This window comes from Sceloporus occidentalis, unplaced genomic scaffold (genome assembly GCF_023333645.1).
Source record: "Sceloporus occidentalis isolate IW3139 unplaced genomic scaffold, rSceOcc1.0.p SCAF_1, whole genome shotgun sequence".
In the NCBI taxonomy this organism is placed as follows: Eukaryota; Metazoa; Chordata; class Lepidosauria; order Squamata; family Phrynosomatidae; genus Sceloporus; species Sceloporus occidentalis.
The window spans coordinates 213,356,968-213,379,987 of NW_028316981.1; the positions used below are offsets into that span (position 1 = coordinate 213,356,968).

The 23,020-nt window shown below is 40.6% G+C and overlaps 1 protein-coding gene across 1 annotated transcript in view; it reads right to left on the reverse strand.

The window, feature by feature from the left end:
• Window positions 1-23,020, reverse strand: part of RBPMS (RNA binding protein, mRNA processing factor) — a 111,130-nt gene that overhangs the window by 45,843 nt on the left and 42,267 nt on the right. The window contains exons 3-4 of the mRNA XM_089488821.1: window positions 18,103-18,141; window positions 17,360-17,422 (exon numbers count right to left, since the gene is read on the reverse strand). Coding sequence (XP_089344947.1) covers window positions 17,360-17,422; window positions 18,103-18,141 — 102 coding nt within the window. The remainder of the gene's footprint in view (window positions 1-17,359; window positions 17,423-18,102; window positions 18,142-23,020) is intronic.

Sequence of the window (23,020 nt, forward strand, 5' to 3'; positions counted from 1 at the left end):
GACTACAGTTCTTAGAATCCCCAGGCTGCTTGCGAGATTCTAGAGCTGAAATCCAAAAACGCCACTTTTCCAAGCTCTCATTTCATAATTCAATGAAGATTTTAAGAAGATAAAAAGGAATTCGGATGAAATTTCAGATACAGGTGGCCTAAAAAGCAAATCCTGAGAAGGATTGGCTAAAGAAAATGGAAGCATAAGCCTCTTGGAGATCCAGACCAGCTGTTCTGCCTATCTTAAAGGTTTACAAATACAATCACTGGTACATTTTTATATTAATTTCCGGGAAGAAATGTATGTGTTACTGTCTTGCAGCAAGAAGGAAAAAGGGTCTTGGGGGCTCCTTAAAGACTAAAGAATTTATTACATCATGAGTCTTCATGGGCTATGACCCACTTCATCAGATGTATGAAACGTAATCCAGAATGTCAGTTATGTTTACATAGATCAGGAGTGAGATTGTAGGTTGAGGAACTAAATGCAGTGAGCATCAACAATAATGTTTATACTAAACAGTAGGAAAATCTGTAACAATCGGAGATAGCCTAAATATTCTGAAGGCACCAGATCCTGTCTGATCCAGGAAGCTAGGCAGGGTGAAGGCTGGATAGTACTTTAAACTATCTCTGAGGAAGCATCCACACTGCAGAGGTAATCCAGTTTGACATCACTTTGACTGCCGTGGCGCAATGTTATGGAATTCTGGGATTTGCAGTTTTGTGAGACATTTAACCTTCTCTGTCAGAGAACTCTAGCGCTACAACAAAGTGCAATTCCCAGAGCACTGAGCCATGGTAGTTAAAACGGTGTCAAACTGGATTATTTCTGCAATGTGGATGCAGTCTGAGACTATTCCACCTTGGCTTCAAACCTTGTCAAATGAAAGCTGGGTACTAGTTAGGAATGTTTTCCACCTAAAGACTGAAACTGGTAGTGTGCTCTTCACAGAGAGACATTAATTACAGTCAGTCCTTCTTATCCATGGATTTAAGCATTCACAGCTTGAGAACATTTTAAAAATATATAAAATGCAAAAAGCAAAACTTGACTTTGCCATTTTATACAAGGGACACCATTTTATTATGCCATTGTATTTAATGGTGCCTGAGCATCCATGGAATTTGGTATCCATGGGGGATCCTGGAACCAACCCCCCCCCCCCGAGGATACCAAGGGCCCATTGTAGTTTTATTTTAAAAAGTGAAACCCAAACAGCCCCCATTCTACAATTCCATTTGTATGCATTCCAAATTTCCAGCTTCTAGTGTTCGAGCTTCTAGTTTAAACATAGAATCATAAATTCAATCATCAAAAATCAAATATCAAGCTTCTAGTTTAATCACTGAATCGTAAGAGTTGGAAAGTGCCTCATGGACCACTGAGTCCAATCCCCAGCTGTCCAGCCTCCTTCTGAAGACATCCAGAGAAGGAGACACCACCACCGCTCTAGGAAATTGGTTCCACTGCCAAACCTGTTGACATACTTACTGTCAAGAAGTTCCTTCTAATGTTCAATCAAAATCTACTATCCTATAACCTAAAACCATCAAACCTGGTCTTATCTTTTGGGGCAGCAGAGAACAGGTCTGCACACTTCTCTTGGTGACAGCCTTTGAGGTATCTAAAGAGTGCAAACTGAACATGCCTAGCTCCTTCAACCTCTTTTTATCCATACCACTTATCATTCTTCATGCAAAGGCATCTCATAGCACCTTTGAAACTAACTGATAGCATGAATTTTCGTAGACTTGAGCTAACTTCCTCAGGTGCATGTTTGGAATGAAGACTCCAGAGATAGACCTATATAAGCAGTTTGTATGTGAGAATGTCAATTCAAATTCAAAAGCTTATGGGTATGGAGATGAGGTGACATGTTTAGTATTAATGAGGGCCCGTTGGGGGACAAAGGCTGTTACAGTGTTGCATAAAGTCATAGAGAGTAGATAACCATATGAATGAGTGTTAGAATATAGTGTGTGTGTGTGTGTGGGGGGGAAGCAGTGATGTGATGACCTGGTCAAGGGGACCCTCATGAGTATGAGAATGGGGATTAGGTAGGGTTGAAATGTGTGTAGTGTGTGTAGGAAACCATTATCTCTGTTCAACCCATACATTGTAGTCTGTGGATGCATTCCAGTTCTGCTATTTCGCTTTCCAGTCTTCCCTGTATGGCCATCTATGTTTCACCGTTAGAACTGGCAAGAATGCCACCTGCACCACAAATTGTTAACTAAATAGTTAGCAAATACTACATTACCCAATTTGCTCTTCACCAAAATCATAGTGCTTTTCGATTTTTGCAAAATAACTTCTTGCTTTTTGTTAATAGTTCAGAGCTGAACAATTACAACGTTTAAGTCATAATTCCACTCAATAGTAATTCGAGTGGGATGAATTATGTTAAGGGGTTTTTCAGGCCAGCCTCAGTAACTTGATCCTAATAATAATGGAGAAACCTCATTGCTGAAATCAGTCTTTTTAATATAGCTGTAAACTTTGGAAAACTTCACAAAGAGACACTTGGCATGTAAAGATCAGAGCTAACTTTTTAAAATTTGTACCAAAATCGAGGTGGATAATCAGAGATGTGTTTGTATAAGCATGTCAAGGTTTAATTTTCACTACTCTAAATTAAAATAAATAGGGAGGAATCACTGCAAGCATGATGTATTAAAACCTAAGAGATGATTATAAACTAAAAAATTAAAATGTGCTACTGATTTTGAAACGTGCTTATGTTATGTAAACATAACAACAAATAAAACTATAGTTAGTGTGTTCAACTGGGATCTGGGAGATCAAAGTTCAAATCTCCAAAGAGCTGGGTGACCTTAGGCCGCTCAATGTCTCACCTCACAGGGTTGTTGCAATGAGCAAGTGGTTCATTTACGCTATTTTAAGCTCATTACAGGAAAGATAGGGTATAAATGTTAAAAATAATTACATGACTCAGTATTTTTCTCCAAAGGAGGTTTTTCACCCCACAAAGCAATTTACAGAATATTTAGTTGCAGCAATATTTGTAAATAAAATCTGCTCTCCACATTTGCGGGATTTAGGGGAGCAGGATCTCCATTAACAGGAATATTGTAAGCCCCTCGCTCAAACATGCATGCCACAGACATCTTTCCAGCCAATGGCCCCAGCCTGTAGGAAGAGGAGGTTGAGATAGTTAAGCAGCATCTACAAAATTGTGAATTGTGATCAAAAACATGAAAGAGAAACCCGTGAATGAGGAGGGCAGACTGTACAGCTGACATTATCCAAAGAGAGAATTAAAATACTATGCTGTGTGCCTTCAAGTCATTTCCAATTTATGGTGATCCTAAGGTGAACCTATCATGGTATTTTCTTGGCAAGATTTCTTCAGAGAAGGTTTGCCATTGCCTTCCCCGGAGGCTGAGAGCATGTGACTTGCCCAAGGTCAGCTAGTGGGTTTCACGGCTGAAATGGGAATCAAACCCTGGTCTCCAGAGTTGTAGTCCAAAGTTCAAACCACTATGCCATGCTGACTGTCAAATATACTATTGATCCAGTTTTAAAAAATCACATAGGTTTTTGTTTGAGATTAATTCTATTAAAATATATTTTTGTAAATGTAGATATTTGTAAGAATGCTTCTGTATGTTAAAATATTCATAGAGTACAACAGTTTAGGTCAGGGGTAGGCAACCTTTTTGAGCCGGGGGCCGGGTTGCTGTCCCTCAGACAACTGGGGGGCCGAAGCCAAAAAATAAATAATTAAATTTTTTTTAAATAAATAAATAAATAAATAAATAAACCAGGACAAATGTAGGACAACATTTTCAAATGGAGGACACTTTTAAAAAATTGGAGGACACGTGAAATAATTTGCTGATTTTTTAAAAATGCTAAGATAAATGCACGTTTCTGAGGCTTCTATAGACAATTGCCCCACCATACCCCCTCCCGCGAGAGGCCAAAGGCCCCAGCGGCAATCGGTGGCAGGACCGGGCTGGGGCCGGTCCCAAGGCCTCGCCAGGCTGCATCCGGCCTGCGGGCCGCCGGTTGCCTACCCCTGGTTTAGGTAATTCCAAGGTTCAAAGGTGTTAAACCAGCAAGTGGTATGGGCAACTTGGAAAATATGGATTTTCTTTGCATCCAGACACCCTCCAGTTTTATATACTAGAGGCCACACAGAGCCGTCGCATCTCTCCTAGGAAAATGAATTCTGAAGGTACTTTGCTAGAATCCATGAATGAATCAATCAACTAATGAGCTGGAGACGAAGTTTTAAGGGAGAAAGGAAAAGGGAAGGCAAGAGGAGGGTTTTTGAAGGGAAGTCTTTTTTCTTTCTTTCCAAAGCTCAAAACAGAGATGTGAGGGCTTTAATGGATTAGATTTTTCATCTTAATTGTTATCCATGTCTTTTCAATTTAAAAACAACTGAATTAGAATTTTTAGCATGCTAAAAATTTCATTGATGCATTCACTCTTTTCTAGTAATTTTAATGGACTATAAAATCTGCCTATGTACTTTTCAGGTCCAAAACATTTGATGACTCCACAACTTGGTGATTCAGGAGAAACCACAAAATATCACAGGTATGAAAGTTAAGCCTTAAAAAACCGAAACTCTGCATTTTAAAATGTTTGTTAGAATTGGAGATGGAATAACTGATCATCTGTCAACAAAACAACAAATACAAGCCCATCTGGAGCACACACTGAGATGGAAGCAGAGTTGCAAGCAGTTGTCTTTACAGGTGTCCCAAACCTAATTTCTAAAGGAAATAATCAACCTCTTTTCTTTTTACAATGTTATGTTGCCCTCAGAGACAGGACACTACAAATGACACTAATAGTGCCACTCTATTCTGCTTTGGTCAGGCCTCACCTGGAATACTGTGTCCAGTTCTGGGCACCACAATTCAAAAAGGATGTTGAGAAGCTAGAGCTTGTCCAGAGGAAGGTGACCAAAATGGTGAAAGGTCGGGAAACCATGCCTTATGAGGAGAGACTTAGGGAGCTGGGTATGTTTAGCCTGAAGAAGAGAAGGTTAAGATGTAATATGATAGCCTTGTTTAAATATTTGAAGGGGAGTCAATTGAAGATGGAGAGAGCTTGTTTTCTGCTACTCCAAAGACTAGGATTCAAACTACAGGAAAAGAGATTCCACCTCAACATTAGGAAGAACTTCATAATGGTAAAGGCTGTTCAATAGTGGAAATATGCTCCCTCGAAGAGTGGTGTAGACTTCTTTGGAGGTTTTTAAACAGAGATGAATGGCCATCTGTCAGGAGCGATTTGACTGTATTCCTGCATGGCAGATTGGGGTTGGATTGGATGACCCTTGTGGTCTCTTCCAACTCTATGATTCTTTGACAAAAAATTTGTATTTGGATCTATTATTTCCAAAGGTCACTTTTCACGTAACCATCAGGGCACACTGGAATCTGAAGTACTTGAGCAAGGAGAGAGATACAGATTGATGTCCCGAATTCAATTAATTACCAGAGAGGGGAGGAAGGTAAACAAGAGCTAGGAAATGTGAATCTTAAGGGGGAGAGAGCTCTGGAAATTAAATATTTAGAAAAGCCTTGTGGGGAGATGAGGCAATAAATTAAATGTGAATTCTTTGCTCTCATTTTTAATTAAAAGCACAAACAGTTAGGTCAACTGGGCTTTCCAACTGATGAAATAACCTGGAGACAAAAAACAGAGTTCATGAAGGCTGTGAAAAAAATGGCACTGATAAGCTTTGAAGATCTATTAAGTTACGACAGAAAAAGAGGGGCTAAAGGTTCAGCCACCAGGCTTAGTCTGGGAAATTCAGTGTTATCTGAGCCCCTGAATCTGAATCCAATCTGTACATTGCAGTAAAAGGATGTGGAGGCAGAGGTTCTCCCCCATGAAAAAACTACAATACTGAAAAGCCCTTTTTAGTGAGATTTTTTTTTAAAATAAGCTAGGTTGTGCAACCCAACCTTTACCTGAGCTCTTCTCCTATATGGTAGAGCATCCAATTACGTGAATTTTCATCTTCAGTGGAATATGGGTGAAACAGAGATCTGCCCAGCTGACAGAGAACAAAAACTACAATAAATTCAATTATGGCAAGGAATCCTTCCAAAGGATGCCAAGGGAGGGCAAAATGAGCAAGTAACACAGCTCAGGCTTTTGCATGTACACTGAGGGACAGGGTTGGATCTAAACCCAAAGCATGCATCACCCCAATAGGTCTAGCTTACTGAAGCATAGACAGGAACATTTAAGCTCCTTAACTATCTAGAGTGAGGTAAAACCTAGCAACACATTACTTGATTATTATGTAATTTGCATTACTGATCTTCCTTTCCCCCATCTTCCTTCTGTGGCATGCCTATTGCCAGTTCTCCTGAATCTTTTCAGACTCACTGGACAGTGGTAAGTGTGTGTGTTGTGTTGGATACCTTCAAGTTATTTCCGACTTATGGCAACCCTAAGGCGAACCTATCATGGGGTTTTCTTGGCAATTTCTTTCTTGGCACTGAACATGGGAAGCATAAATGAATGACAAAGGAAAAACACAATCTAATTAATTAGCAAACACAGCCCTCCAGATGTTTTAGCTTGTAGCTTCCATTAGTTCCACTCAGCAGGATCAATGCTAAGGGATTATCAGAATGGTAGTCCAAAACATCTAGAGGGTCAAAGGTTTGCCTGCTTGTATATGAGCCTTGATCTAGAACAGTTGCTTACCAACTCTGGGTCCTTGAGATACTGCTGGACAAAATGGACTAAGTGGAAGACACTCCTTGAAGGGTGGTGGAGTCTCCTTCTTTGGAGATATTAAAACAATGGCTGGATGACCATCTGTTGGGGGTATTTTGATTGTGTATTCCTGCATGGCAGAACGGGGTTGAACTTGATAGCCCTTAAGGTCTCTTCCAAGTCTTCTATGATTGGATGAATTCTGCTGGCAGTAGCTGATGGGAATGGTCATTCAACAACTCCCAGTACTTTGGAGACCCATGTTTGTAAATCAGTGATCTAAGCAGCACTTCTCCACTAGAAAGAACCATAAGGAAGAGACCATTTGTAATGGAGAGGCAGCTGGTCAGAGGCATGTGATGAACATCATGCTCAGGTGGAGTTCCTCTGCAACCCCCTCTCTCCAGCTGCTTCCCCAAATCATGTTTATATTAGAAACAAAAGCCAAAAAGCACCTTCCTTGCTCTCAGTTTAGGAGTAAAGGTAGGCCCTGATTAAACTCTTGCCTGGAGTTTTGGTGTAGCATTGTAGTTTGAGTGCTGGACTATGAGTTCAATCCCCTGCTCATCCATGAAGCCCATTGGGTGAACTTGGGCACATCACACTCTCTGAACCTCAGGGGAAGGCAATGGTAAACCCCCTCTGAACAAATCTTGCCAAGAAAATCCCATGATAGGGTCGCCATAAATTGGTGTCGCCATAAATTGGAAACAACTTGAAGGTACACAACATAACACACAGACTGGAGCTTTTACTTACCACTATTCAGTGGGTCTAAAAAGATTCAGGACAACTGGCAACAGACATATCATAGAAAGAAGAAAGGAAAAGGAAGGTCAGCAATCCAAATCAAGTGAAATGGGCACTAATGGGATTCTGGAAGGGATCCCCTGAGTGAAACAATCCCCAAACAAACTGATGGGTGGATGGTTCATTTCTCTCTCTAATTACTCCTCCTTCAATTACTATCAGCACAGGCTTTTCCCTGCCTTGCTAATTTTCTATATACAGAGAGTCAGTCCACCACATCAGAAAAACATTTGAAGAGATAACATGATATGGTGTCCCCCCAAGGAAAGAAAACATAACTGCTTGATACTAAGGGTATGACGGTTTTTCCAATCCTCAACAAAGACGCTGAAGCAACTGTGCTTGAAAATTAATTTTTCATATCTTAACTGCAGCCTACCTCAAGTGATACCACGCACACACATTAAAATTGATTTTTTGTCACATGTATTGTATCTTGAGACCCAGTGTGGCCTAGTGGTTTGAGCACTGGACCACAACTCTGGAGCTCACAATTTGATTCCCCGCTTGAGCATAAAAACCCACTGGGTGACCTTGGGCAAGTCACACGTTCTCAGCCTAGGAGGACGGCAATAGCAAATCCCCTCTTGCCAAGAAAACCCCACAACAGGTTCACCTAAGAGTCGCCATAAGTAAAAAATAATGTGAAGACACACAACAACAACAAAAACAACGGCATTGTATCCTTGGGCTAAGCATATTTTAAAGCAGTGGTTCCCAAACTTTGGTCGTATAAATGTTTTGGATTTCAACTTGACCAATAGTAAGGAAATCTGGGAGCTGAAGTCCAAAACATCCGTAGTAGCAAAGTTTGGGAATTGCTGTTTTAAAGCAAGCACCAACAGATATGATCTTTAGTGAGCTTTCAGGTTTCCTTGTTAATTTTAACCCAGAAAAAGACAGAGCTCAGAAACCAGCAAAGTAGTTAAAAAGCCTGAAAGACTACAAGCCTAAACTCCCCCAGAGTCTGAGCCATTTAACAAAAACCACCACTTTTTTGTTCCAAATTAAAGTTTCAACATCATTTTAAAACCTCAGAAGTTTAAATGACCTAATTTGTTTGGCAGCAAAATCTGGGGCCATAAGCTTTAGAGCAAAGTCACATTCCTAAAACATCTTTAGCATCAGGACCATATAAGGCAGTCTGTATCCTGCTCTGCTCCGCTCTTATCCCTGGAGATTAGCAGAGCCAAAAAGACACTGTACATAGTAAAAAAAATATATGAAGGCAAAGAAATAGAGTGAGAAATCAAGAGTACTTACTAAAGGCTTTTATCCTAGGCTGAAGTGATTACTCCTTGAGTTTAAGAGGGGTTTTTTTACTCTTGAGAGTCATTAATAGTGAGTTAATGCTATACATGCAGAGATTATATTTTACAGAGGAGAATCCCTCCCATACACACACAGAGAGTGATCAGATATCCTCTTTTTCCAGGACATGTCCTCCATTTCAACCTTCTGCTTAGGAAGAATTCAAAAATGTCCTCCATTTTGAGCATGACTAGAGGAGTTATTCAGACCCCTAGTAGTAAATAATCCTAGTAGACTGTAGTTTGGCCCCATTCACAATATGAAAATAATCTGGGATGAATCTGGGTTGAATCCTTGGTGTTCGCACACATCCCGAATGCATTCAAGGCACACTTGCTGCCAAAAACCCACTTAACCTGGGATATTCGATACCGGGTCTTTTCCCGAGTTTTCCTGAAAGATCTGCATTGAGTCGCATCATTAGCAGTTTGAATATGCTTCCAAATTGATTCAGATCACTCCTTTTCGTTAACAGAAGGAAGGCAGCTCCATTTTAACCCGGAAACTATGGTATGTACACATAACACAAGGGTTAAAATGACCTGAAGAGATTCACGAACCCAAAACTTAGTGGGAACAACGAACCCAAGATGCATCAGCACAATGATCCACACCTCCTCAGGACAAAAAAAAAAAGTGTGTAAATGCCCTCTTTGTTGTTCACATGAATTTCCAATACACCCAAGTAAGTTTTGGAGATGCTAAAAAAAACCCCACTTAACCCACAATAATCAATCTCAGGTTTTTTCCCCAAAGTTTTCCCAAAAGATTTGCATTGTCAGCTGTGTAAACAACTGATGCAAATAGATCTGGGATAAAACTCTGCATACCTTGAATGTGTTTCGAACACATCCACATCATTGACTCTGTCTTTATTCGCAGTGCTGACATATTCACAAACATACACAGAGATGTAGTTCCGATTAAAAAATAGTGTGAATCAAAATGTGTGAGTGAAATTATTCATATTGTCGCTCTAAAAACAGCAACATCTGAATAAAGACTAAGAAGCACATTCAGTAACACCACTGTTTGCTCTTCCCCTTCAAAAAATGTGTCAACTCAGCAGCCTGTCCTCACTGGAAATAGAGCTATAGGATGGATCCCCCTAAAAATGCTTCTTCTTTTTTTCAGGTGTGGAAGGGCTAGAGTGGTCAGGTTTGAAGGCAATAAGGTTAGAGGCCCTCTTTCTTATATCAGGATTCATTGGGCTGGTTAACATGAATGGTAACAAACCGACGATTCTTCTTGGTTTCTAATGCCTGGATCAGGAATGTTAACTCAGGAATCCCATTTTGTCCACACTGCTAGACCTATCTGTCTGAATTGTCGCTGTGTATGATATTTTCTGCAAACAAGCTGAACAGATAGGGTGATAAAATGAATATACTGTCTGAATTTAAAAGAGCACTGAAGACCAATCTCTTCTGGCAGGTTTAATCTAGGTGATTTTAAATGGTGGGTTTTAAATGAGGATTGTTTTTAAATAAGGATTGCTTAAATAAAGATTGTATACATGTATATCTTATTTGTCCTTTTTAACTGATATGTGTTTTAACAGATGTGCTTTTAACTGATGTTGTGTGATATAAAATTGTTGCTATAAAATTGTTGCCTTGATCCACGCGGAGAGGCAGATAAGAAATAATAATAATAATAATAATAATAATAATAATCCATCGAGGAAGGGGCATTCCTAGTTTGTTTAGCCATCCCAGGCAACATCCACACTGCAGGATTAATGCAGTTTGACACAGCTTTTAACTGCCATGTGTCAATGCTATGGAATGCTGGTACTTGTTAGCCTTCTCTAACAGATGCTCATCCAATGCTCTGGTGCCACAACAAACTACAAATCCCAGGATTCCATAGCATGGTGCATGACAGTTAAAGTTGTGTCAAACTGCATTAATGCTACAATGTGACAACAGCCCCACTGAGTCGAGGAGCCAAGCAAGAGATATCAGGCTATGTGCTCACCAGCATACCACTGTGCTAGGAGTAAGTCAAAATTCTGGCTTAACATTATGAAAAAATCAGATCAGTAAGATCTGGTGCTATTAAAAGGGCTGCAATATCTTGTGACACTAGGAGCTCACACACATATTGTCATTACTAGATAAAGTAACATCGAGAGATGAATGCCCAGCAGACATACCCAACACAGAGCTTTAATTAATACTACCTTACAGCATGAGTAGGAATTGTACAGCCTTCCAAGATGTTGTCAGATTGCAATTCCCATCAGCCCTAGCTAGCATAGTCTATGGCAGTGATGGCGAACCTATGGCACGCATGCCAGAGGTGGCACTCAGAGCCCTCTCTGTGGGCACATGTGCCGTCGCCCCAGCACAGAGTTGGCCAGAGTTTGTTACTAGAAAGCCAGAGAGACATGGCACTTTGCACTAAATAAGTGGGTTTTAGATTGCAGTTTGGGCACTCGGCCTCGAAAAGGTTCACCATCACTGCTATATGATATGTGTAGATTGCAAAATTCAAGTTTCTCTTGCACAGTATTTGTTTTGCTCAATGTATGAAGCACATAGATCTTTGGTTATGCAAACCTGATAGCAGATAAATTTTGATTGAATTCAGAGCTGTTTGAAAGCCACAACAGCATATCCATGCCTGCTTGGCCAGGCCGGCAATTCACTCCCAAAAATGTAGTGCAACAGATTAGGCATGTATATTTAGTGAAAAGACAAGGAGTTTCAGGCAAAATACCTCCAAGGAGTGCTACCTTCTTGGTAACAGTTCTCATCCTGTTTGAATGTGCTTACTACAAATGCAAAACATGCTGTTTAGATTTTGGACCAAATTCTTGAAAGGTTATCTATGGAAGCACAAGCACATATCAATGATGGGAAGAATTCCTGTTGAGTTACTCCTAGTACTTGCATTCCTGACAACTTTACTTTAAAGACTTCTCAAGTATATTCTAGAAAATAATTTGAACAATTAGGTGCATTCATAACAGGTCCAATGCAAGTGATCCATGGGACATAATATACTTAACAGAAAAGAGAAGATTTTTGAGAAATGACTCTCCGTACTCTCAAAAAACCACAGAGAAATAAGAAAATAAAGATCACATTATTAAAACTGGAATTATTCCACTATTTTCTGCAACACTAGTTCAAGGTACTAAGATTTATATTTTACAAGCCAAAACTGAGACATTTATGGAAAGCTGTGTCTGAACACAATACTTGCCTTTCTATATTGCTTTCTCTTCTAAGGATATCAATATATCTGCAGATACTAATCTGCATAGCAGAGGATTTTGAGATACATTCTAAGGTCTGCACTTAGCAGACACATCAAACTTTGTAAAAAAAAAATCCACACAAACTTGAAGTGCAGACCTGGACAAGTCCAACACTCTCCAGGGACTGTGTAATGCAAACTAAGATTTGTGGTAGACATCTATGAAACTTATCGTCCATTAGGAAATTCATACTGAAGTGTTCCAGGATCCCCTGGAATACATCTGGAAAAGGAGAAGTCTAATAATTTTCAACAGGTGGCTGAGATCCTCCAGCTGTTTTTGACCTACAACTCCCTTCAACCCAGGCAGATGTGAATGATATTAGGAGTTGCAGCCCACAAATATTTGGAGGTCTACGGCTGTCCACCCCTAATTTTGTCATATATTCTACTTGCCAGACTAGTCAAGTAAATGCCTCTGGGAAGCCCACAAATTACTCAAGAAGGCAATCTCTACCTGCTGTCTTTGCTCATTGACAACTGGTAGTGTCAGTCATCTAAGGGGCCAATTCTGGAACCTGGAAGTAACATATAGCCAGATAAGTAGATACAGAATTCCTGTCTTATCTACTACCTAGTACTAACCCCTGAAACAGCAAACTTTGCTGTATTAGTCTGGAAAATCAGTATGTAAAGGGATCTTGTAACACCTTTGAGACTAACTGAAATAAACAAGTTGGTAGCATAGCTTTTGTACATGAATCTGAGGAAGTAGGCTCAAGTCTACAAAAGCTCATGCTACCTGTTTCTTTCTTTCTCATACGTCTGGGGAAGTAGGCTCAAGTCTACGAAAACTCATGCTACCAACTTCTTTCTCATGCAACTAAGGAAGTGATTCAAGTCTAGGAAAGCTCATGCTACCAACTTCTCTTTCTCATGCATCTGAGGAATTAGGACCCAGTGTATGAAAAGCTTACCAACTTCTTTCTTTCAAGTTAGTCTCAAAGGGGCTACAAGACCCCTTTGCATACTTCCTGAATTAATTACATCTTGTATAAACAAGCTCTTTCTTTTGTTCTGTCCCGGTCTTCTAGCTAATAATTTCCAGCTAATGATCTCAAGTCCTAGTGTCATAATAGAGGAAGAAAAATAATTTTTAATCATTTTCTTACACCATGCATGACATTCTAAGCATCTACGGACTTCTTTGGCCACATTTCCCCCCTAAACTAAACAGCACTCAAGGCAATTTCCTGTAAGGAACGTACTCTCACAACCTCACCATTTTGGTCAACCTCTTCCAACACATTTCCACTGATGGTGGCCAGAAATACACAGAGCTTTCCAAGTGCGGCTGCTCCACAGATTTTTAAAAATGGCATTATTTTCAATGATTTTCTGTACTAGAGGCTCTCCAAACTGGACAATTGTATTTTCACATCAGGAAGCAAAGACATTAGACTACACAGAAGCAGAAGTGTCTTCTGTTCCAATGGCCAAGGAACTGAAACCAGGTCATAGTCATGCAAATCAAAACGTGGTCCTCAGTCACTCTCATTAAAAGTGGTGGCTTCTACAGGCTGAAAATGGCAAATATACTGGATAAATTATTAGGGAGTTGCTGACTGGAAATTCAAAGGAAAACTGACTCTCGGCTTGTATTTAATATATATGTATAATATTATGCTTTTTACTATGTTTTAATGCTTTTAACTGTTTTAATTTACTGTTTTTAACAGAAATGTTTATTTTTAACTTTTTATATCAAACAGTTATTTTATTGTATTTTTAACTGATGTTACTTGCCTTGGACCCCATGTCAGGTGAAAGGTGGGATACAAACAAAATAAATATATAATATAATATAATATTTATAATATTTAAGGGCCATCTGAAAACATGAACATTGAGTTTTCTTTGGATGCTCACACAGGGCATAAAGCTTTTAGTCAAGCTCAGCAATTTTTCCCTTGCTTGATTTATTTTCCTTGTGAATACCCATGGATTTCATTATCCATAGGAAAAGACAAACAGAAACTCAACAGAATTCACTAGATTTTTATACTTCAGGTCTGGGAATAAACACCTAGTCCCACCTTTGTGGGGGGGGGGGGGGGGCTGAGGAAGAAGGAGATATTTTAGACCTGTATGTGGAATACAATAATTTCATTTACTAAATGAATTAGCCCATTTCTGACCATCCACCTTCACACACTTACAGCCGTTAAAACTTGACTTTCAAAAAAACAAACATGCTAAAACTTGGCTGAACTCTGTGTGCACTCAGTATCTCAGCAATCTTACTAGCAGAATGTGAACAGACCTAATACCACCTCAAGGAAGACAAAGGCATTCAGGGGGAGAAACCTGAACAACCCTGTGTGTGTGTGTGTGTTGTGTGCCTTCAAGTCCTTTCTGACTTATGACAACCCTAAGGCAAATGTATCATGGAGTTTTCTAAGCAAGATTTGTCACTGCTTTTCCTGGGTTTCATGGCCAAGCTGGGAATCGAACCCTGGTCCCCAGAGTTGTAGTCCAACACTCAAACCACTATGCCACTACAACAGCATAAACTGAAAATCAGTGGTGAAGGGAACAATATTCTTGCACCTCAACACTGGGATTGAAAGAAGGGCTCCTTGACCTCTTGCAGGGCAAGGAATAGGAAAATGCCCATCTTATCATATCACGCTAGTGAGATTCTGCGGGGAAACGGGAGTTGAACTAGATTTAAACCAAGAAAAACCTGAAATGCCCAAACCTGGAAGTTTATCACACGACGTTGCAGTTAACGTGAAATAATGTGAAGTTAATCCAAACGCAAAGCAGAGAAAACTGGCAGCTTTTTACTTTCGGAACAACCCGAAAGTAAAAAAGCTGCTGTTTTTTCTCTGCTTTGTGTTCGGATTAACTGCGCATTATTTCACTTGGGCAGTCCCTAGTGTGATAAACTAACCGAATTTGCAAGTTTGGTTTAAATTCAAATGTACTTTAAATCACGTTTAACTCCCGTTTTCCCGCGGGATCTCCCCTAGTGGAATAAACTTCTACGAAAGGCAGGGTGAAATGCTGTATGTTGTAAGTCCCATATATACTCATGTGTAAGTTGACCTCGTGAGTAAGCTGAGGCCAAAAATATAGATTTTGATATGACCTGTTGATATGTTGAGGGTAAACAAAGGATGTAAAGGACAAAGCAAAGAAAACAATACCACAACTCAGTTTCCAGGGGTTTGGTTGATTCCAGGACCCTGCGTGGATACCAAAAAATGTAGATGGTCAAGTCCCTATTAATAAAATGGTGTAGAGCAGCAGCAGCGATGGTGGCAAGCCCTGGACACCAGATGCACATTCTTTGGGCTTGGGCAGTGGGAGAAAAGATCATATGGAGGGGAGATGCAGACTGCTGCTGTGACAGCCTGGTGAGTACCTGCTCCCCTTCTCACGGGGAGCCTTTCTCTTCTTGGGTGTGGAGAAGGTAAGACATAAGAGGGGGTGTTAAAATTCAGTTTGCCCAGAAAAATAAACAGAAAAATCTCAGAGGAGCGGGGTTGGGGGAAAGATATCTGCACACCACCACCGTAACGTTCTCCTAAAGAGGGAAACTGGACTGTTTCTGTGACAGGGAATGCAGTGCTATGCTGGGGTGGCAGGAGGCCATGTGGGTAGGAATGTGGACTACATTTGGGACAGGGCCCATTCCCTGCTTCCCTTTCTTCCTCCCTGACCCCTTCTGGGTCAAGTTCTGAAGACTTGCTGCTTGGGCACCCTCCTAATGAGAGTACCCACAGTGCTGTCGGTGGGCAGCTCCACTTGGCAGATGTGGAAGTGATCCCTGAGGAATCATAAAGTTGGAAGAGTCTCCAAGGGCTATCCATTCCAACCCCCTGCCTTGCAGGAAGACACAATCAAAACACCTTCAACAGATAGCCATCCAGCCTCTGTTTAAGAACTTCCAAAGAAGAAGACTACACCACACTCCAAAGGAGCATCTTCTATTGTCAAACGGCTCTTCTTGACAGGAAGTTCTTCCTAATGTTTAGGTGGAATCTCTTTTCCTGTAGCTTGCATCCATTGCTCCGGGTTCTTTTCTCTAGAACTGCAGAAAACAAACTTGCTCCATCCTCAATATGGCTTCCTTTCAAATATTTAAGCAGGGCTATGGTATCACCTCTTAACCTTCTCTTCTCCAAGCTAAGCCTACCCAGCTCCCTACATCGCTTTCAGCTTCCTTTCCTGGCCCACCTGACAGTTTTGACACCATAGCAGATCATCTAAAAATCTTTACACATGATTTCCTATTCTGTGTATTGTTATTATTTTCTTTGAAATTCCCCAATTTTACAGCAGATATCAAAATCCACAACAATAATGATACTATGTAGAAAGTAAAAAACATGCACAACTTAGTCAGGCTCCAGACCCCTCCCAGACCACCAGGTTTTGGTAATTTATAGTGGCTAAATGCAACAATAGGTGGCATAAGCATCCATTCAAAAAGTCAGCTCATGAGTGAATAGGACTAGAGGCAGCTAGTTGATTACAAAACCAAGAGTGAGAGACAGAGTTAGTTTCTTAGAAGAAAAGGAGTTAGTGAAACCACAGTTGTCAGAATAATTTATTAGAACCATTATTTATTCATATTGTTTATCAGAACAGATACTTGCTCTGGATATTCCATAAATAAATACATACTTATTTTTTTAAAAGAACAAATTGTGTTCTGGTCTTGGTGAATTTGAAGTCTAGTTTACCCCACTTCTTGTGGCAGCTTTGCTATACAATTATACATATGAAACAGAGGAACCTACTGTTCCCTCAAAATCCATACCTGGGGGCACTGGTTTACTTTGGAGTGGATCAGCTGAATGGTTTGCTAGGGGTCTTTCCTAGGAGACTTATATCAGAGGAGATCTTGCCTTCATTGCATTTTGTCCCCACCATCACCATGGGAATAAAGACCAGTCATTCATTTTCTCTGGCAAAATAAATGCAAGGACATTTCTCCCTCTCATTTACCAGTGTAATATCTGAGCTGAGGTTTCTTCCTCAACTGCTTCTCATGGCCATGTTGCAGCCCATCTGCTTTATTCCAGTGTTCAACTGGGCCTGGTGAGAAGGAAGCTACCCTTACATATCTGCGCATCCCCTCCCTTGTTCCCATTTCTTCTTCTGGATTTTCAATCTTTCTGTGCAGAAGTATATTCCAAAGTGCAATTCCCATCATCAACCTTAGGTGATACAGAGCTGCAAGACACAATTCTGCAACTATTATAGCACTTGTCTAATAAAGCCTGAGTTATGGGCACCATGTACTTACATTCAAAGCATTCTTAGCAGCTTCTGCTTCTGAGCGACTGTCAAAACTAACAAAGCCCACAGGCTGGAAGAGAGTAAAAGAACTGTCAGTACTGTAGCTGCTACATTAATTCACCAGTTGAGCAGATTGGTTAAATGATGCATCGGTGAAAGTCAATTCTGAATGCAAGTCTTGGAAGTTCAATGCATGGTTCCCATTTTATTTTAGGCTGTAATGTTTATAGTATGTTAGAGTCAACGCTTGGAAATGTTACATTTGGATTACAACTCCCAGGATCCCCCAGCCAGCAGAGTTAATGGCCAAGTCACTAAATCCATATAGGTGTGGAGTGAGATGAGGCTGACAGGCACAGTCCCACCCACCTCACCAGCCTATTAACTGAACATATTTTGAAGGTATAAACTTAAAACTTAAAAGACTTAAGTCTCATTTCTCAATTCTCTCTCAAGATTTTATGCATGTTTATTTAACCCATCAGTCAATAAAAGGGCACATAATTAACTACATAATCTTTAATCAGCTGACAACAGTATATTCTTGTTTGATGTTTCTGAACATCTCTGTTGAATCCTACAAATGTAGAGCTGGTTGAGATAAGCCTATACTTAGTACCATCAGAGGACTGCTAGCTTATGAAACTTTGTGCCAAAATGTAATACAAGCTCTACAGTTTATAACCATTCACAATATAAATATGCACCCGAGGGACTTATAACAAGGAATTAAGTGTTTCTCAAACTTACCTGCTTAGATGTGAGTTTAATAAGAGAGCCTTCATAACCCTGCAGAAAGAAATAAAAATTATATTTCAGCAAAGATAAACATTAAAGATGATTCCTAAATACTATACAGATTTATAACTTCTTGTATATTGAATTGTTCCTTTAGTGATTTGCCACATCACTTTATGCAGAAGCAAAACTTTTTATTTTAAAAAAAGGGACTGACTGGATATGTCACATGGCACTTTAGGTAGAATTCTTGTTAACAGAGAATCCACCTTAGGTGCTTTTATCTCAAGTCTTAAAATTTTGTTATTGTTGTGTGCCTTCAAGTCATTTCTGAGCAAACCTAAGATGAACCTATCATGAGGTTTTCCTGGCAAGATTTGTTCAGAGGAAGTTTGTCACTGCCTTCCCCTGAGGCTGAGAGCATGTGACTTGGACAGGGTCATCAAGCAGGAATTGAACCCTGGTTTTCTAGAGTCACAGTCCAATACTCAAACCACTACGCCACACTATATAGTGGATTAAAACTAGTGAATACACACAGCATGGTTTAAAAGAATCACACTAATATTTCTGTGAAATGTGTTCCTGCTACTTATTTTTTACAGTTTGGGTTGGATAATCACATATTTGCTGTCTCTCATTCAAAATATAATATTCCCAATCTAAGAATACAAAGATAGCCCTGCTAGATGATACTAAAAAGTCCATCTACTCCAGCCAATCTGTCTCCCACAAAAAGCAATCTGATGTCTTGGAGGAGACAAACGCACACTACACAAAGCAATCTGATGTCTTGGAGGAGACAAATGCACACTGGATAGAATACTTTGCCCTGAGACTGCAAGTTAGTTTTCTACTGTGGAGGAGGTTTAATAAGAACCTCTTGGCTATAAAAGCTGTCTAATTGCTCAGAGTATGATGGCCTCTCCTTTTACCATCTGGGTCACTCTTTTCTGAACATGCTACAATTTGTCAGTCTTAACTGTGGTGTCCAGAACTGGCCACAGTATTCCAAGTGAGGTCTGATCAGTGCAGAACAGAGTGGCATTAATACTTCCCTTGATCTGGACATTATACTTCTGCTGATACAGCCTAAGATTGCACTGGCTTTTTGGGGCAATGCGTTGCACTGTTGACTCTTTGTGGTCCACTAAGACCTCTAGATATTTTTAATGTGTACTCCCATCAAGGCTGATATCAACTATCCTGTATTTGTATACCACCCAAACAATGGGCTTGGCATCTATAGATTTGAGTATCCATGTATAGCAACCCCTGTTGGCCCTAATGGTGGTGTGTGCACGTTGCCATGCATGCGCCACCATTGAAAAACATGGGACTTGGGGTCCAGAGTGGAACATACAGTCACCCCTTGGAACTGTTCTGGACCCCCCCCCCCCTCGCGAGTTCCAAATCTCACATATTCAAGCCCCACAGGCTTGAATGGGGTGCGTGCATGCAGGGTATGTGCCACGGGTGCACGCCCCATTAAGGTTAATGGCGGTTGCCCCTCCGGGGATTTTCAAGTCCATGGATTTTAAGTCTCGGAGGGACGACTGGATTTCATTTTTCATTCCTAGATGTAATACTTTACATATATGCTGACTGAAAATCATTTTGTTAGTTTTGGGCTGGCTCTCCAATCTGTTAGCTTTTTTGAATCCAGAACCTGTCCTCTGAGAGATTAGTCACCCCCACTAATTTACTGTCATCTGCAAATCCAACAATCATGCCTCCACTCCATCATAAATGACTTTCATAAAGATGTTCAACAACACAAGGTCCAAGATAGAATCCTGTGCCATCTACCACTAGTTATTTCTCGCCAGGATGAAGAGAAACCATTGGTGAGTACTCTTTGGATGTGTTCCATCAACCAGTTATAAATCCACCTAACAATAGCACTGCATAACCTACATCCGCAGCATTCCCCAGATCTATGAAGGTTGTAAGTTGATTAAAAAAGAGAGGGAGATAGTTTTAGTCTATGAGCCTTATCACACAGGGCTCCTGGAACGGTACAAAAGGGGCCGGAAAGGGAATGGAACGAGTGAGGGATGCATTTGACCGCACAGAGGAAGTCCCCGTTCTCCATCCGTCCCAGAGGAAGAGATTTTTGAGAATTGTTCTGAACAGATCTCAAAAATTGCCTCCTCCGGGACGGATGGGCAATGGATGGGGAACAGAATGGGGACTCCCGGCGGCAGCATTCTGTTTACCGTTCCAGCCAGCCCTGTGTGATAAGGCTCTATATGTTGCTCCTGACAGTTCTGTTTCTTTGTGTCACATTCTTCTTTCAAGCATTTGCTTACTGTGTTTGAGTATTGTCCACCTCCATAGAGGGTATCCTCTGTGTCTTGTGTACTAGGAGTATGCTGCACCCTTTAAAAAAAAAAACTACATTCTCCCTTATAAACTTAAGTGTAGCTACACTGTCCTCAAGTTGCTGTACATTTTCTTCCAGCAGAGGCATCCACCTGCAGTTGTTGCAGGCATAGTGCATCCCCTCAATCCTCTGGCAAGAAAACTGACATGGCAAAGATGTTGCAGGTACTGCAACACCTCTGTCACCTTGTCCTATATAGGCAGCAGCACAGCACTCCAGCCCTTCCATATGGAAAAAACCCTGCAAAATGTTGTTTTCCTCTTTCTGTTCACTGAGCTCCAGAGACTGCAGAAGCAACCACAGTCGTCCCTTTCTTTACATGGGGGATCCGTTCCGGACACACACACACACACACCCCCCGCATAAGGGAAAAACCACAGATGCTCAAGCCCCATTCAAGTGAATGGGGCTCGTGCCCACGGTGGTGTGTGGCCTGTGGCGGTCTGCATACCATAGGTATGTGCACCATTGCCTTTTCTGGTGCACAGCACTGTCCTTCCGGCGCGGCTTCCAGTGTATGTATGACACAGGTGTACTGTATATATAAGACCATAACCAAATTGCTAACTCAGCAGAAGCCCTGCCCCTTAAGAGTTATTTACACATTTTGTTTTGCAATGTAACTATGTGAATCTCATTCATGCATTCCCGATGAGTTGTTTACACTATTTTTTATTGGAACCGCATCAATACACATCTCTGCAAGTTTTGTTGCCAGCACTTGTCAGCGCGGCAAATAAAGATGGAGTTGTTGATGCGAATGTATTCAAAATATGTTCAAGACATTTGGGTTTTATTCTAGTTTATCCCGGGTCTATCTGCATCGTTTATTCACACAGCTGACAATGCAAATCTTTCAGAAAAACTAAAAACAGCCCACAAAAAATCCAATATCAATTATCCCAGGTTTTCCTGGGGATTTTGGCAGCCCCCACAAACTTTTATTGGATGTATTTGAAATTCATGTGAACATAGATTCAACCCATGTTCTACTGGGATTATTTATACCATCTGAATAACTTTTTAGATAATGTGCTCAGGCAAAGCACAGCTAGGGCCAGACAGCCCTGAAACACACTAGAAAGCCTCCAAACTGTTCAAACAGAGAATCCATCCTGACTCCAAGAACACAAGCTCATCCATCTTGGAATACCCCAAATGCTTATTCCTGTGGACACATATATATATATATATACACACACACAAATAGTCCTATTTTGAGAAAGCATCACTCACTTTGTGAAATTGACTATTATTTTGCCGTCTACCCTTAACTCACCGTTTCCAACTCCTTTATTAATTTAATTGTCCTCCTCTGGAGCTTTATTTGTTGTCCTTTTTTTTTTGTGATGCTAGACACAGATTTCCAAGTGAGGTCTGACTAAAGATTGGTACTCTTACTTCCTATGTAAGTAAGTAAGTAAAAGTTTATTTATATACCGCCTTTATAAGACCAAGGCGGTTTCCAACATACATACAACAATACAGCAATATAAAAACATCAAAACATAGCATTAAAAACCTTTTACAATAAAACAATAAGCACAATTCGTGCCAGCTTGACATGCTGACGAAGGGGGCGAGGAGAGAATACTTTAGGGGTCAGGGGTAAGCTTGCTCGAACAAGAATGTTTTTAACCCCTTCCTAAACTGGGTAAGGGAGGCGGCTGAGCGGAGCTCAAAGGGCAGCGCGTTCCAGAGGCTGGGGGCCGAGATGGAGAAGGCCCTCTTAGTGGTGGCAACTAATCTGGCCTCTGGAACCCTTAACAATTGCTGCCCAGTTGATCTGAGTGTGCATTCACTTTGTGGATGCTGTCTATAACTATGGGCCCAAACAGACAGGCCAAAATAAAGTTGCTTCGGGTCACCATGCTCCAGTCCTAAGGTGACCTCCAAAGTGACCCAAAGCAGCTTTATTTTGGCCTATCTGTTCGGGTCCTATGTTTGGCTTTTTTGCTATTATATCACAGTGTTCACTCATATTTAACTAGTGGAGTTGTCTCAGTTTCTTGTTCCATGGGCTCCACTGTCTCCCTCATTTCAGTTCTTTAGAATTCTTCTTTCTTTCTGGGCCTCCCCAAACTCCATACTGCATGCCTATCTCAGACAGTTACTATCTTGGCTGATTACTGCTCATCTTTGTGTCACACACTGATGTTAGTTTCAAGCTTGCAGAACATGTCAGGTTTTGTCCCTTTCTTTAACGTGAGATGTGTTTGCTAAGCATACAAACAGTTGAGATGATGGTAAGGAGCAGAAAATTAGTTGATGTCACATAGACGCTGATGCTTTCTCGAACAGTACTATTTGTATATTCAGTTCTGCAAGAACAAGTATTTTGGGGATCCGTGGATAGAAGTAAAAATGAAGATGTTTAGACTCATTTTCTCATGGGATTAAAATTGTTACAGTAGGTTTACATGACCTGAATGCTCACATTAAATACACACAATAATCCAAGACATCCTGATTACTTGAAACAGCCCGAGATGGATCTTGCCTTCAAAACAGAGGAATATACCAGCACATGAAACACCACTGGAA